General features: G+C 50.7%; 1 protein-coding gene across 1 annotated transcript in view; it reads left to right on the top strand.

The window, feature by feature from the left end:
• Positions 1-3597: 3597 nt before the first annotated feature.
• LOC123756091 (uncharacterized) overlaps positions 3598-13616 on the top strand; it is a 133168-nt gene continuing 123149 nt past the window's right edge. Inside the window, exon 1 of the mRNA XM_045739079.2 lies at positions 3598-3957. Coding sequence (XP_045595035.2) covers positions 3754-3957 — 204 coding nt within the window. The 5' untranslated portion in view covers positions 3598-3753. The remainder of the gene's footprint in view (positions 3958-13616) is intronic.

Here is a 13616-nt window from a genome sequence, read left to right as displayed (position 1 = left end):
CTCGGGGCTAGGACAGTCAACACCTCGGGGCTAGGACAGTCTACACCTCGGGGCTAGGACAGTCAACACCCCGGGGCTAGGACAGTCTACACCTCGGGGCTAGGACAGTCTACACCCCGGGGCTAGGACAGTCAACACCTCGGGGCTAGGACAGTCTACACCTCGGGGCTAGGACAGTCTACACCCCGGGGCTAGGACAGTCTACACCCCGGGGCTAGGACAGTCTACACCTCGGGGCTAGGACAGTCAACACCTCGGGGCTAGGACAGTCAACACCCCGGGGCTAGGACAGTCTACACCTCGGGGCTAGGACAGTCAACACCTCGGGGCTAGGACAGTCTACACCTCGGGGCTAGGACAGTCAACACCTCGGGGCTAGGACAGTCTACACCTCGGGGCTAGGACAGTCTACACCTCGGGGCTAGGACAGTCAACACCTCGGGGCTAGGACAGTCTACACCCCGGGGCTAGGACAGTCTACACCTCGGGGCTAGGACAGTCTACACCCCGGGGCTAGGACAGTCTACACCCCGGGGCTAGGACAGTATACACCTCGGGGCTAGGACAGTCTACACCCCGGGGCTAGGACAGTCTACACCCCGGGGCTAGGACAGTATACACCTCGGGGCTAGGACAGTCAACACCTCGGGGCTAGGACAGTATACACCTCGGGGCTAGGACAGTCTACACCTCGGGACTAGGACAGTCTACACCCCGGGGCTAGGACAGTATACACCTCGGGGCTAGGACAGTCTACACCCCGGGGCTAGGACAGTATACACCCCGGGGCTAGGACAGTCAACACCTCGGGGCTAGGACAGTCTACACCTCGGGGCTAGGACAGTCTACACCTCGGGGCTAGGACAGTCAACACCTCGGGGCTAGGACAGTCTACACCCCGGGGCTAGGACAGTCTACACCTCGGGGCTAGGACAGTCTACACCCCGGGGCTAGGACAGTCTACACCCCGGGGCTAGGACAGTATACACCTCGGGGCTAGGACAGTCTACACCCCGGGGCTAGGACAGTCTACACCCCGGGGCTAGGACAGTATACACCTCGGGGCTAGGACAGTCAACACCTCGGGGCTAGGACAGTATACACCTCGGGGCTAGGACAGTCTACACCTCGGGGCTAGGACAGTCTACACCCCGGGGCTAGGACAGTATACACCTCGGGGCTAGGACAGTCTACACCCCGGGGCTAGGACAGTATACACCCCGGGGCTAGGACAGTCAACACCTCGGGGCTAGGACAGTCTACACCTCGGGGCTAGGACAGTCAACACCTCGGGGCTAGGACAGCCTACACCTCGGGGCTAGGACAGTCAACACCTCGGGGCTAGGACAGTCTACACCTCGGGGCTAGGACAGTCAACACCCCGGGGCTAGGACAGTCTACACCTCGGGGCTAGGACAGTCTACACCCCGGGGCTAGGACAGTCAACACCTCGGGGCTAGGACAGTCTACACCTCGGGGCTAGGACAGTCTACACCCCGGGGCTAGGACAGTCTACACCCCGGGGCTAGGACAGTCTACACCTCGGGGCTAGGACAGTCAACACCTCGGGGCTAGGACAGTCAACACCCCGGGGCTAGGACAGTCTACACCTCGGGGCTAGGACAGTCAACACCTCGGGGCTAGGACAGTCTACACCTCGGGGCTAGGACAGTCAACACCTCGGGGCTAGGACAGTCTACACCTCGGGGCTAGGACAGTCTACACCCCGGGGCTAGGACAGTCAACACCCCGGGGCTAGGACAGTCTACACCTCGGGGCTAGGACAGTCAACACCTCGGGGCTAGGACAGTCAACACCCCGGGGCTAGGACAGTCTACACCTCGGGGCTAGGACAGTCAACACCTCGGGGCTAGGACAGTCTACACCTCGGGGCTAGGACAGTCTACACCTCGGGGCTAGGACAGTCAACACCTCGGGGCTAGGACAGTCTACACCCCGGGGCTAGGACAGTCTATACACCTCGGGGCTAGGACAGTCTACACCCCGGGGCTAGGACAGTCTACACCCCGGGGCTAGGACAGTATACACCTCGGGGCTAGGACAGTCTACACCCCGGGGCTAGGACAGTCTACACCCCGGGGCTAGGACAGTATACACCTCGGGGCTAGGACAGTCAACACCTCGGGGCTAGGACAGTATACACCTCGGGGCTAGGACAGTCTACACCTCGGGGCTAGGACAGTCTACACCCCGGGGCTAGGACAGTATACACCTCGGGGCTAGGACAGTCTACACCCCGGGGCTAGGACAGTATACACCCCGGGGCTAGGACAGTCAACACCTCGGGGCTAGGACAGTATACACCTCGGGGCTATGACAGTCTACACCTCGGGGCTAGGACAGTCTACACCCCGGGGCTAGGACAGTATACACCTCGGGGCTAGGACAGTCTACACCCCGGGGCTAGGACAGTCTACACCCCGGGGCTAGGACAGTATACACCTCGGGGCTAGGACAGTCTACACCTCGGGGCTAGGACAGTCTACACCCCGGGGCTAGGACAGTATACACCTCGGGGCTAGGACAGTCTACACCTCGGGGCTAGGACAGTCTACACCCCGGGGCTAGGACAGTATACACCTCGGGGCAAGGACAGTCTACACCTCGGGGCTAGGACAGTCTACACCCCGGGGCTAGGACAGTATACACCTCGGGGCTAGGACAGTCTACACCTCGGGGCTAGGACAGTCTACACCCCGGGGCTAGGACAGTATACACCTCGGGGCAAGGACAGTCTACACCTCGGGGCTAGGACAGTCTACACCCCGGGGCTAGGACAGTATACACCTCGGGGCTAGGACAGTATACACCTCGGGGCTAGGACAGTCTACACCCCGGGGCTAGGACAGTATACACCTCGGGGCTAGGACAGTCTACACCTCGGGGCAAGGACAGTCTACACCCCGGGGCTAGGACAGTCTACACCTCGGGGCTAGGACAGTCTACACCTCGGGGCTAGGACAGTCTACACCTCGGGGCTAGGACAGTGTACACCCCGGGGCTAGGACAGTCTACACCCCGGGGCTAGGACAGTCGGGGCTAGGACAGTCTACACCTCGGGGCTAGGACAGTCTACACCCCGGGGCTAGGACAGTATACACCTCGGGGCTAGCCTCCTATCCCCAGTTCTTGTGGCACCCCCCCCCCCCCCGCCAGGTGAAGGACGGGGATGGATATAAGTGGGTGAAGAGGAAGGCTTGGGACAGGTGGAGTGAGGAATGAGGATAGGTGGGGTTAGGGGTGATTGGGGTTCCCCCATGTGGGTGGTGCCCCTCACCCCCACCTCCCCAGCCCCGCCCCCCCCTCTACCCCCGCCTTCCCCTCCCACCCCCTTCTCCCTTATCTCCCCTCTCCCTTCTCCCCCAGCAATCCCCGCCTCCCCTTTTCTGCCCTATTCCCCCCCTTCTATCCACCCTTCTGCCCCCACCCCTGCTCCCAACCCTTCCCCGCCCTCAGCCCCCCTCGTCACCCCTCCCCTCGCCCCCTCCTACTGGGGGGGAGGGGCGCAGAAGGGGGGCCAGAGGGCGCCTCCGGGCATGTAGACGAGAGTAAGTGGCCGGGGAGTCCAGTGGTCTCCCCGCCATTCCCACGCGCGCCCGCCCCTCCACACACACTCACACGCACACCACTCCTCATGTGCGCACACGCACGCAAACTCATATTAACAAACACGTACGCAAAGCCGTATTAACGCACGCACGCACGCGCACACACTGGGGCACGCGCGCGCGAATGTACACAAACCATCGGCCGGCTAAAGTGGGATCACTTCTGGGCAGTGGCGTTAAGGGCTCCGTCGGCGGCGCTTGGTGGTCGCTCCCTGTGGTGGTAGTGGTGGTAGTGAGAGTGGTGGTAGTGGTGGTGAGAGTGGTGGTAGTGGTGAAGCAGTGTGTGGTGCGTGTGGACCTAAGCTACACCTCGCTACACTCCCCCAAGGTGAGTACCCGCCAGGTAGGAGAGTACACAGTACTCGTGTCAACATGTCCAACACTGCCGCAGGTCCTCCACACCTGTAGCGTCACATGTATACACACACACGACCTCCTGTACACCTCGTGTCTACACCTCAAGCTGGGTGTCGAACCCCGTCTCGTCTCTTGGGGTCACGGGTGCTCTGTCTTGCCCGCGCTGCCACTGTGTCTTGTTGATATTTGTAAGGTGAGACTTCACTACTCTCACCTGTCATGTCTCCCTTGGCTCCTGTCTCCTCTCACCTGTCATGTCTCCCTTGGCTCCTGTCTCCCCTCACCTGTCATGTCTCCCTTGGCTCCTGTCTCCCCTCACCTGTCATGTCTCCCTTGGCTCCTGTCTCCTCTTACCTGTCATGTCTCCCTTGGCTCCTGTCTCCCCTCACCTGTCATGTCTCCCTTGGCTCCTGTCTCCTCTTACCTGTCATGTCTCCCTTGGCTCCTGTCTCCCCTCACCTGTCATGTCTCCCTTGGCTCCTGTCTCCTCTTACCTGTCATGTCTCCCTTGGCTCCTGTCTCCTCTTACCTGTCATGTCTCCCTTGGCTCCTGTCTCCCCTCACCTGTCTTGTCTCCCTTGGCTCCTGTCTCCCCTCACCTGTCATGCCTCCCTTGGCTCCTGTCTCCCCTCACCTGTCATGCCTCCCTTGGCTCCTGTCTCCCCTCACCTGTCATGCCTCCCTTGGCTCCTGTCTCCCCTCACCTGTCATGTCTCCCTTGGCTCCTGTCTCCCCTCACCTGTCATGCCTCCCTTGGCTCCTGTCTCCCCTCACCTGTCATGCCTCCCTTGGCTCCTGTCTCCCCTCACCTGTCATGCCTCACTTGGCTTCTGTCTCCCCTCACCTGTCATGCCTCACTTGGCTCCTGTCTCCCCTCACCTGTCATGTCTCCCTTGGCTCCTGTCTCCCCTCACCTGTCATGTCTCCCTTGGCTCCTGTCTCCCCTCACCTGTCATGCCTCCCTTGGCTCCTGTCTCCCCTCACCTGTCATGCCTCCCTTGGCTCCTGTCTCCCCTCACCTGTCATGTCTCCCTTGGCTCCTGTCTCCTCTCACCTGTCATGTCTCCCTTGGCTCCTGTCTCCCCTCACCTGTCATGCCTCCCTTGGCTCCTGTCTCCCCTCACCTGTCATGTCTCCCTTGGCTCCTGTCTCCCCTCACCTGTCATGCCTCCCTTGGCTCCTGTCTCCCCTCACCTGTCATGTCTCCCTTGGCTCCTGTCTCCCCTCACCTGTCATGCCTCCCTTGGCTCCTGTCTCCCCTCACCTGTCATGTCTCCCTTGGCTCCTGTCTCCCCTCACCTGTCATGCCTCCCTTGGCTCCTGTCTCCCCTCACCTGTCATGTCTCCCTTGGCTCCTGTCTCCCCTCACCTGTCATGTCTCCCTTGGCTCCTGTCTCCCCTCACCTGTCATGCCTCCCTTGGCTCCTGTCTCCCCTCACCTGTCATGTCTCCCTTGGCTCCTGTCTCCCCTCACCTTTCATGCCTCCCTTGGCTCCTGTCTCCCCTCACTCATAACTCCATTGACTCTCTTGGTTCCCGTCACGCTTCACCCTCACTACTAATGTCTTCCTTGACTCATAAATTTTTAAATTTTGCCCCGAGGGGCGAGTTTATTGGGCAGCGCCACTCATCTTGTGAGTGGACTCATGTATATCATATTCATGTCATCCCTTACTCATGTCATCTATGACTCATATCTCTCTCATGTCTCATGTATCTCACTTTAGACCAGGACCTTATACAGAACAGAAACATGACAGACTAGGTCCACTATAGACCAGGTTCACTATAGACCTTATTTACTATGGACCTTAAACACTATAGACATTATACACTATAGACCTGGGCCACTATAGACCTGGACCACTATAGACATTATACACTATAGACCTGGGCCACTATAGACCTGGGCCACTATAGACATTATACACAATAGACCTGGACCCCACCCCCACCCACGGACCTCCACCATCACCCCCACCCACGGACCTCCACCATCACCCCCACCCACGGACCTCCACCATCACCCCCACCCACGGACCTCCACCATCACCCCCACCCACGGACCTCCACCATCACCCCCACCCACGGACCTCCACTATTACCACCACCCACGGACCTCCACCATCATCTCCACCCACGGACCTCCACCATCACCCCCACCCACGGACCTCCACCATCACCCCCACCCACGGACCTCCACCATCACCCCCACCCACGGACCTCCACCATCACCCCCACCCACGGACCTCCACCATCACCCCCACCCACGGACCTCCACCATCACCCCCACCCACGGACCTCCACCATCACCCCCACCCACGGACCTCCACCATCACCCCCACCCACGGACCTCCACCATCAACCCCACCCACGGACCTCCACCATCACCCCCACCCACGGACCTCCACCATCACCCCCACCCACGGACCTCCACCATCACCCCCACCCACGGACCTCCACCATCACCCCCACCCACGGACCTCCACCATCACCCCCACCCACGGACCTCCACCATCACCCCCACCCACGGACCTCCACCCATCACCACTACCCACGGACCTCCACCATCACCACCACCCACGGACCTCCACCATCACCACCACCCACGGACCACCACCATCACCACCACCCACGGACCTCCACCATCACCACCACCCACGGACCTCCACCATCACCACCACCCACGGACCTCCACCATCACCACCACCCACGGACCTCCACCATCACCCCCACCCACGGACCTCCACCATCACCACCACCCACGGACCTCCACCATCACCCCCACCCACGGACCTCCACCATCACCACCACCCACGGACCTCCACCATCACCCCCACCCACGGACCTCCACCATCACCACCACCCACGGACCTCCACCATCACCCCCACCCACGGACCTCCACCATCCCCCCCACCCACGGACCTCCACCATCACCACCACCCACGGACCACCACCATCACCACCACCCACGGACCTCCACCATCACCACCACCCACGGACCTCCACCATCACCACCACCCACGGACCACCACCATCACCACCACCCACGGACCTCCACCATCACCCCCACCCACGGACCTCCACCATCACCACCACCCACGGACCTCCACCATCACCACCACCCACGGACCACCACCATCACCACCACCCACGGACCTCCACCATCACCACCACCCACGGACCACCACCATCACCACCACCCACGGACCACCACCATCACCACCACCCACGGACCTCCACCATCACCACCACCCACGGACCTCCACCATCACCCCCACCCACGGACCTCCACCATCACCACCACCCACGGACCTCCACCATCACCACCACCCACGGACCACCACCATCACCACCACCCACGGACCTCCACCATCACCACCACCCACGGACCTCCACCATCAGCACCACCCACGGACCACCACCACCCACGGACCACCACCATCACCACCACCCACGGACCTCCACCACCCACCATCATTCCTTTTTTTATTTGTGTCTCCTACTCCTTCTATCGCCCTTTTTCTCTCTATCTTCCTCCTCCTATTTTTCTTTTTCTCAAATTCAAGTCTTAGTGCTCCCATGCTCTCACTCTCCCTCATTCTCTCTCTTCCTCCCCCTCTCTCTTATTCCTTTCTCTATCTCCCTTGCTCTCTTGTTTTTCTCAATTTCAAGTCTTAGTAGATCTGATTCTTTACTACTGTAATTATAATATTACTAAGATAAAGAATGAACTTATATGTGAAAACAAAGTAAAAGAAGGAAGGAAGGTTAAGTGGGATGGCGGGTTTGGGTAAAATATACAAAAAGGAGAAACAAAACTACATCTGAAAGGTTAGGATAAGGATAATATATGCAACAAATACGTCAAACACAATAAACAAATAAACTACATCTGAAAGGTTAGGTTAAAGGGTTGGGGGAATAAGAACAAATGATAACCAACATAATAAATACAACTTATGAGCAACTTGATGAGCTTTAACAAATAACCCTTGAAATGCAAAAATGACCATTTGAGAAATTAACCCTTGAAACGAGTAAATGCGCATATATAACAAAAATCCTTTGAAATGCTTAAATACCCAATCTTTAACAAATTGCACTTGAAATGCGTAAATGACCATTTGAGAAAATATCCCTTGAAACGAGTAAATGAATATGAGACATTGACGAAACACAAAAGACAAGCAGGAATATTTATGTAAGTTAGGTCATGTCTGATTGGGTAAGTTGGACTAGGTAAGTTAGGTTACGTCAGTTTGGGTAAGTTAGGTTATGTAAGTTAGGCTAAGTTAGATAATTTACTTTAGGTTGGGATAAGTTAGGATAGGTTAAGTTAGGTTAGGTTAGGTAAGTTAGGATAGGTAAGTTAGCTTAGGTAAGTTAGATTAAGTTAGGTTAGGTAAGTTAAGTTAGGTTAGGTCAGGTTAGTTAAGTTAGGATAGGTAAGTTAAATGAACAAATCCACAAGGGCTGTGACGAGGATTCGAACCTGCGTCCGGGAGCATCCCAGACGCTGCCTTAATTGACTGAGCTACGACAGGGTAAAAGGGTTGAAACCGAAGTTCTACTGAACTTACTGGATCCCGTAGCCTCTCCGAGGCACAAACCAGGCTTTTACACAACCCCCCCCCCTGCACCTGAGCTATGTCAATAGGCCGTTCTCCCTCTTCACCCTCTTTTAACCCTGTCGTAGCTCAGTCGATTAAGGCAGTGTCTGGGATGCTCCCGGACGCAGGTTCGAATCCTCGTCACGGCCCTTGTGGATTTGTTCATTTGATGCATCACGTTATTGTGGTCTCTGTGTGTGATAGGTAAGTTAGGTTAGGTTATGTAAGCTAGGTTGGGTAAGTTATGGTAGGTAAGCTAGGTTAGGTAAGTTAGGTTAGGTAAGTTAGGTTAAGATAAGTTAGGTAAGGTAAGTTAAGTTAGGTTAGGTTAGTTAAGTTAGAATAAGTAAGTTAGGTTAGGTTATGTAAGTTAAGATAGGTTAGCTTAATTTAGGATAGGTAAGTTAGGTTACATAGGTTAGGTTAGGTTAGGGTTAGTTAGGTTAGGTTATGTAAGTTAGGTTAGTTAAGTTAGGTAAGTTAGGTTAGGTTAGGTAAGTTAGGATAGGTAAGTTAGGTTAAGTTAGATAGGGTTAGGTTAGTTAAGTTAGGTTAGGTTATGTAAGCTTGGTTAGGTAAGTTAGGTTAGGATGGGGGGGGGGCCGGGGGCCTCGTAGCCTGGTGGATAGCGCGCAGGACTCGTAATTCTGTGGCGCGGGTTCGATTCCCGCACGAGGCAGAAACAAATGGGCAAAGTTTCTTTCACCCTGAATGCCCCTGTTACCTAGCAGTAAATAGGTACCTGGGAGTTAGTCAGCTGTCACGGGCTGCTTCCTGGGGGTGGAGGCCTGGTCGAGGACCGGGCCGCGGGGACACTAAAGCCCCGAAATCATCTCAAGAAGGATAAGATAAGTTATGTAAGGTAAGTTAAGTTAGGTTAGTTAAGTTAGGATAGGTAAGTTAGGTAAGGTTATGTAAGTTAGGTTAGGTTAGCTTAGTTAAGTTAGGATAGGTAAGTTAGGTTATGTAGGTTAGGTTAGTTAAGTTAGGTTAGGGTTAGTTAGGTTAGGTTATGTAAGCTAGGTTAGGTTATGCAAGTTATGTTAGGTTAGGTTAGGTTAGTTAAGTTAGGATAGGTAAGTTAGGTTAGGTTATGTAAGTTAGGTTAGGTTAGCTTAGTTAAGTTAGGATAGGTAAGTTAGGTTAGGTAAGTTAGGTTAGGTTAGTTAAGTTAGGTTAGGTTACGTAAGCTAGGTTAGGTTTAGGAACGTTGTGTTAACTAAGTAACATTGGGTGGGGAGGATAGGTTAGGTAGGTTTAAGCAGTGTTGTACAGAGAACAGTTTTAAAGGTAAAGTGTCTAAGAAAATATATTTTAACAGAAGTGCAAGTTTGATATGAAACGCTGAACTAGTTACATTTTGGAGAGAAATTTTATGACTGAAGATGTCTTAGAGAACAACATTGTTATCTTAAAGTATAACTTGTTGGAAGAGGGAGGGTTTCTTTGATGAACGAAGATGTCTTAGAGAACAACTTTTGATGAACGAAGGTGAGTTAGAGATTACCTTTGATGACACTGAGAATAACTTTGATGAACGAAGATGTCTTAGAAAGCTTCTCTGATGAACGAAAGGTTACTTAGAGAATAACATTTGATGACTGAGATTAACTTTTTGATGACTGAGATTAATTTTTAATGTCTCTGGGAATAACTTTTATGAGAATAACTTTGATGAATGAAAGTGACTTAGAAATTACCTTTGATGACTGAGAATAACTTTCGACGACTCTGAGAATGACTTTGATGTCTTAGAGAACAACTCTGATGACTTAGAGAATGACTATGATGAAGGATAGTGAGTTAGAGATTACCTTTGATGACTGAGAAAATCTTTGATGACTTTGAGAATGACTTCTGAGAACATAAGTAGTATTGTTTGATAGCTCGGAGAATAACTTTTGATGACATAGAGAATAACTTTATGTCTTAGAGAACAAATTTGATGACTTAGAGAATAACTTTGATAAACGAGGGTGACTTAAAGAATAACCTTGATGATTCTGAGAATAACTTTTGATGTCTTAGAGAATAACTTTGATGAACAAAGATGTTTTGGAAAGTTTCTCTGATGAAACGAAGGTGACTTAGAGATTAACTTTGAAGACTGGGAATAACTTTTGATGACTCTGAGAAAGACTTTGATGTCTCTGAGAATAACTTTAATGAACGAAAGTGAGTTAGAGCTGACCATTGATATATCTGAGAATAACTTTGATGAACAAAGATATCTTACAGAATAACTTTGATGACCGAGATTAACTTTGATGACTTAGAGATTAACTTCTGAGGATTGAGATTAACTTTTGATAGCTCAGAGAATAACTTTTGATTACATAGAGATTAACTTGTGTGTCTTAGAGAATAACCTTGATGACTCTGAGAATAACTTTCGTAGGCTTGAGTAGTATTTGACGTCTTTGAGTATGTTCTTGATGTCTCGAAGAGTGTCCTTGACTATTTGTTCTTACTCCTTGAAGTATACTGTTAGTTACAAAAGTGTAGAACAATGTTCCATTTGACTATTTTAGCGAAGTGAAAGGTTGCTTTAGTTAAGAACAGTGTTGGAAAGAATCTACACTTGACTATTTTCAATTGAGTGACGATGGATAAAGTTAATTATGAATAGTATTGGAAAGTTTCCTTTGACAATTTTTTAGCTAAGAGAAAGGTCATTTTAATTAAGAACAATATTGAACGAGGTTAATTCTGACTATTTTTAGTTGATTGGATAATAAGTTTAGTTGAGAAATGACGAAAGTGACTCTGTTTTTAGTTGATTGGCGAATGATTTTAGTTAAGGAACGTTAAGAAAAGAATGCCTTGGTACATTTGATTTTAAGAATATGTAAGAGAATACGGTGAACACAGAGAACATATGTAGAACATGACAAAGAACACAGAAAACATGTAAGAAAAGTTGGTGAACACAGTGAACATGCAGGGAATATGAACTTACAAAGAACATGATAAGGAGCATAGGGAGTACATAGAATGAACAGTGAATATGTGAAGAAACATGCTAAGAACACTTAGAACATGAATATTGAGTATAAAATTTGTACAGAGAACATATGATGTACATGAAAACATGACAAAGAACATAGTGAACATACGGGGAAAATGGTAGAAAACAGAGAAAAATTGAGAAAACTGGTGAAAAAACATATGAACTGAGCATGCTATGAACATTTGTAGAACATGGAGTGAACACAGAAAACATGGAAAAGAATGCGAAGAACACAGTGAATATAGAGAAAATATATAAATACAGTAGGATTATTGAAGGTTTGGATAAGTTGGGGGAAGGTAAGGGAGGGAAAGGGTACGGTGGGATTTTTGACCGTGTGATTATTGCTTACTTGGGTAAACAAAAGGTATTGAAGGTAAGGTGTTATATGACCGTGTGAATATTACATAGCTGAGTACAAAAAGGGTATTAAAGGTAATGATGTTTACTTTGATAGACTGGAGAGGGGCTCGATCTGAAATAATTTGATGAACATTGAACTAAGGTGGGGACAAGAGCTGGAGCTCTGTAACTGACTTGATCTTATTTACTATGTCTGAAAATATCACAGTTACAAATTTCAGGGAAAATTAGTCTGTTACTAAAGAACTTGTACAAATGAACTAAGGTAGGGGGGGGGGGAGGACATGAGCTGGAGCTCAGTAACTGACTTGAACTTATTTACTGTGTCCGAAATACAGCGGGTTTAAATTTCAGGGAAATTGATCTGCTACTAAAGAACTTGTACAAATGAACTACGGTGGAGGACAAGAGCCGGAGCTCGGTAACTGACTTGATCTTATTTACTGTGTCTGAAATACAGAGGGTATAAGTTTCAGGGAAATTAATTAGGTATTAACGAAGATAAGAGAAGGAATGAAGGCTGACGACAGGAGCTAGAACTAGGTAATTGTTCGGATCTTATTTACTACGTATGAAATAAGACTGTTAAAAATTTAAGGGGGATTGGACTGTTAGTAAAGATGTTATGAGAATGGGTTAAGGCAGGAATAGGAGCTGGAGCTCGCTTACTGTCTCGGTTTGATTTACTATGTTTGAAATATGACTGTTTAAAACTTCAGGGAATTTGATAGGTTAATATTGAGACTGCACTTATAAATACGGACTCTATTAAATTTTGGTCTGGAAATGGTCTCTGATGAAAATTGGTCTCTGAATATTCCTGGCCTTAAACTGGATTCTGTCTAATTTTCGGTCATTACTGGACTCTGGCTAATTTTCATACATTACAGGACTCTGATGAAAATTGTTTTGAAAATGGACTCTGAAGAATTTTGCTCACAAAGTGGACTCTGAAGAATTTAGGTTAACAACAGGACTCTATTAATTTTCAGGGTAAAACTTGACTGATTATTTTCAGGCATAAACTGCACTCTGATGAAATTTGAGCTTTAAACTGTCTCTGACTAATTTTCGGTCTTAAATGTCTTGGCTAAGATGTTTGTTTTATTAACAAAACTTCTGTGAGCATATTCTCAGAAAATGATATTTGAAAAAATGTGTGATTTTGAAAACAGGCAACATATGTCCGTAGAGTTTACCCGGAAATGCTGTGACATATCGACCCTTTTTTTCTGAATTTTTCTATAAGATTTTTCTACTTAATTTCTCCCATAAGAACTCTTAACAAACCTCTAAAACCCTGACGCCGTAGCGTCCTCTTTTCCAAAGTTCGGCGAATAAGGTGAGACATATCAGCCCCTTTTCCCAGAAAAAAAAGGGGCCCATACGGCTTCAAACCTACTACTGACCTCCCACCACCCACGGACCTCCACCATCACCCCCACCCACGGATCACCACCATCACCACCACCCACGGACCTCCACCCATCACCACCACCCACGGACCACCACCATCACCACCACCACCACTTACGGACCTCCACCATCACCACCACCCACGGACCTCCACCCATCACCACCACCCACGGACCTCCACCATCACCACCACCCACGGACCACCACCATCACCACCACCCACGGAC

Source organism: Procambarus clarkii, chromosome 36 (genome assembly GCF_040958095.1).
Source record: "Procambarus clarkii isolate CNS0578487 chromosome 36, FALCON_Pclarkii_2.0, whole genome shotgun sequence".
Lineage (NCBI taxonomy): Eukaryota > Metazoa > Arthropoda > Malacostraca > Decapoda > Cambaridae > Procambarus > Procambarus clarkii.
Note: the sequence above shows the minus strand (reverse complement) of the source record. Positions and strands in the feature narration are given on the sequence as shown.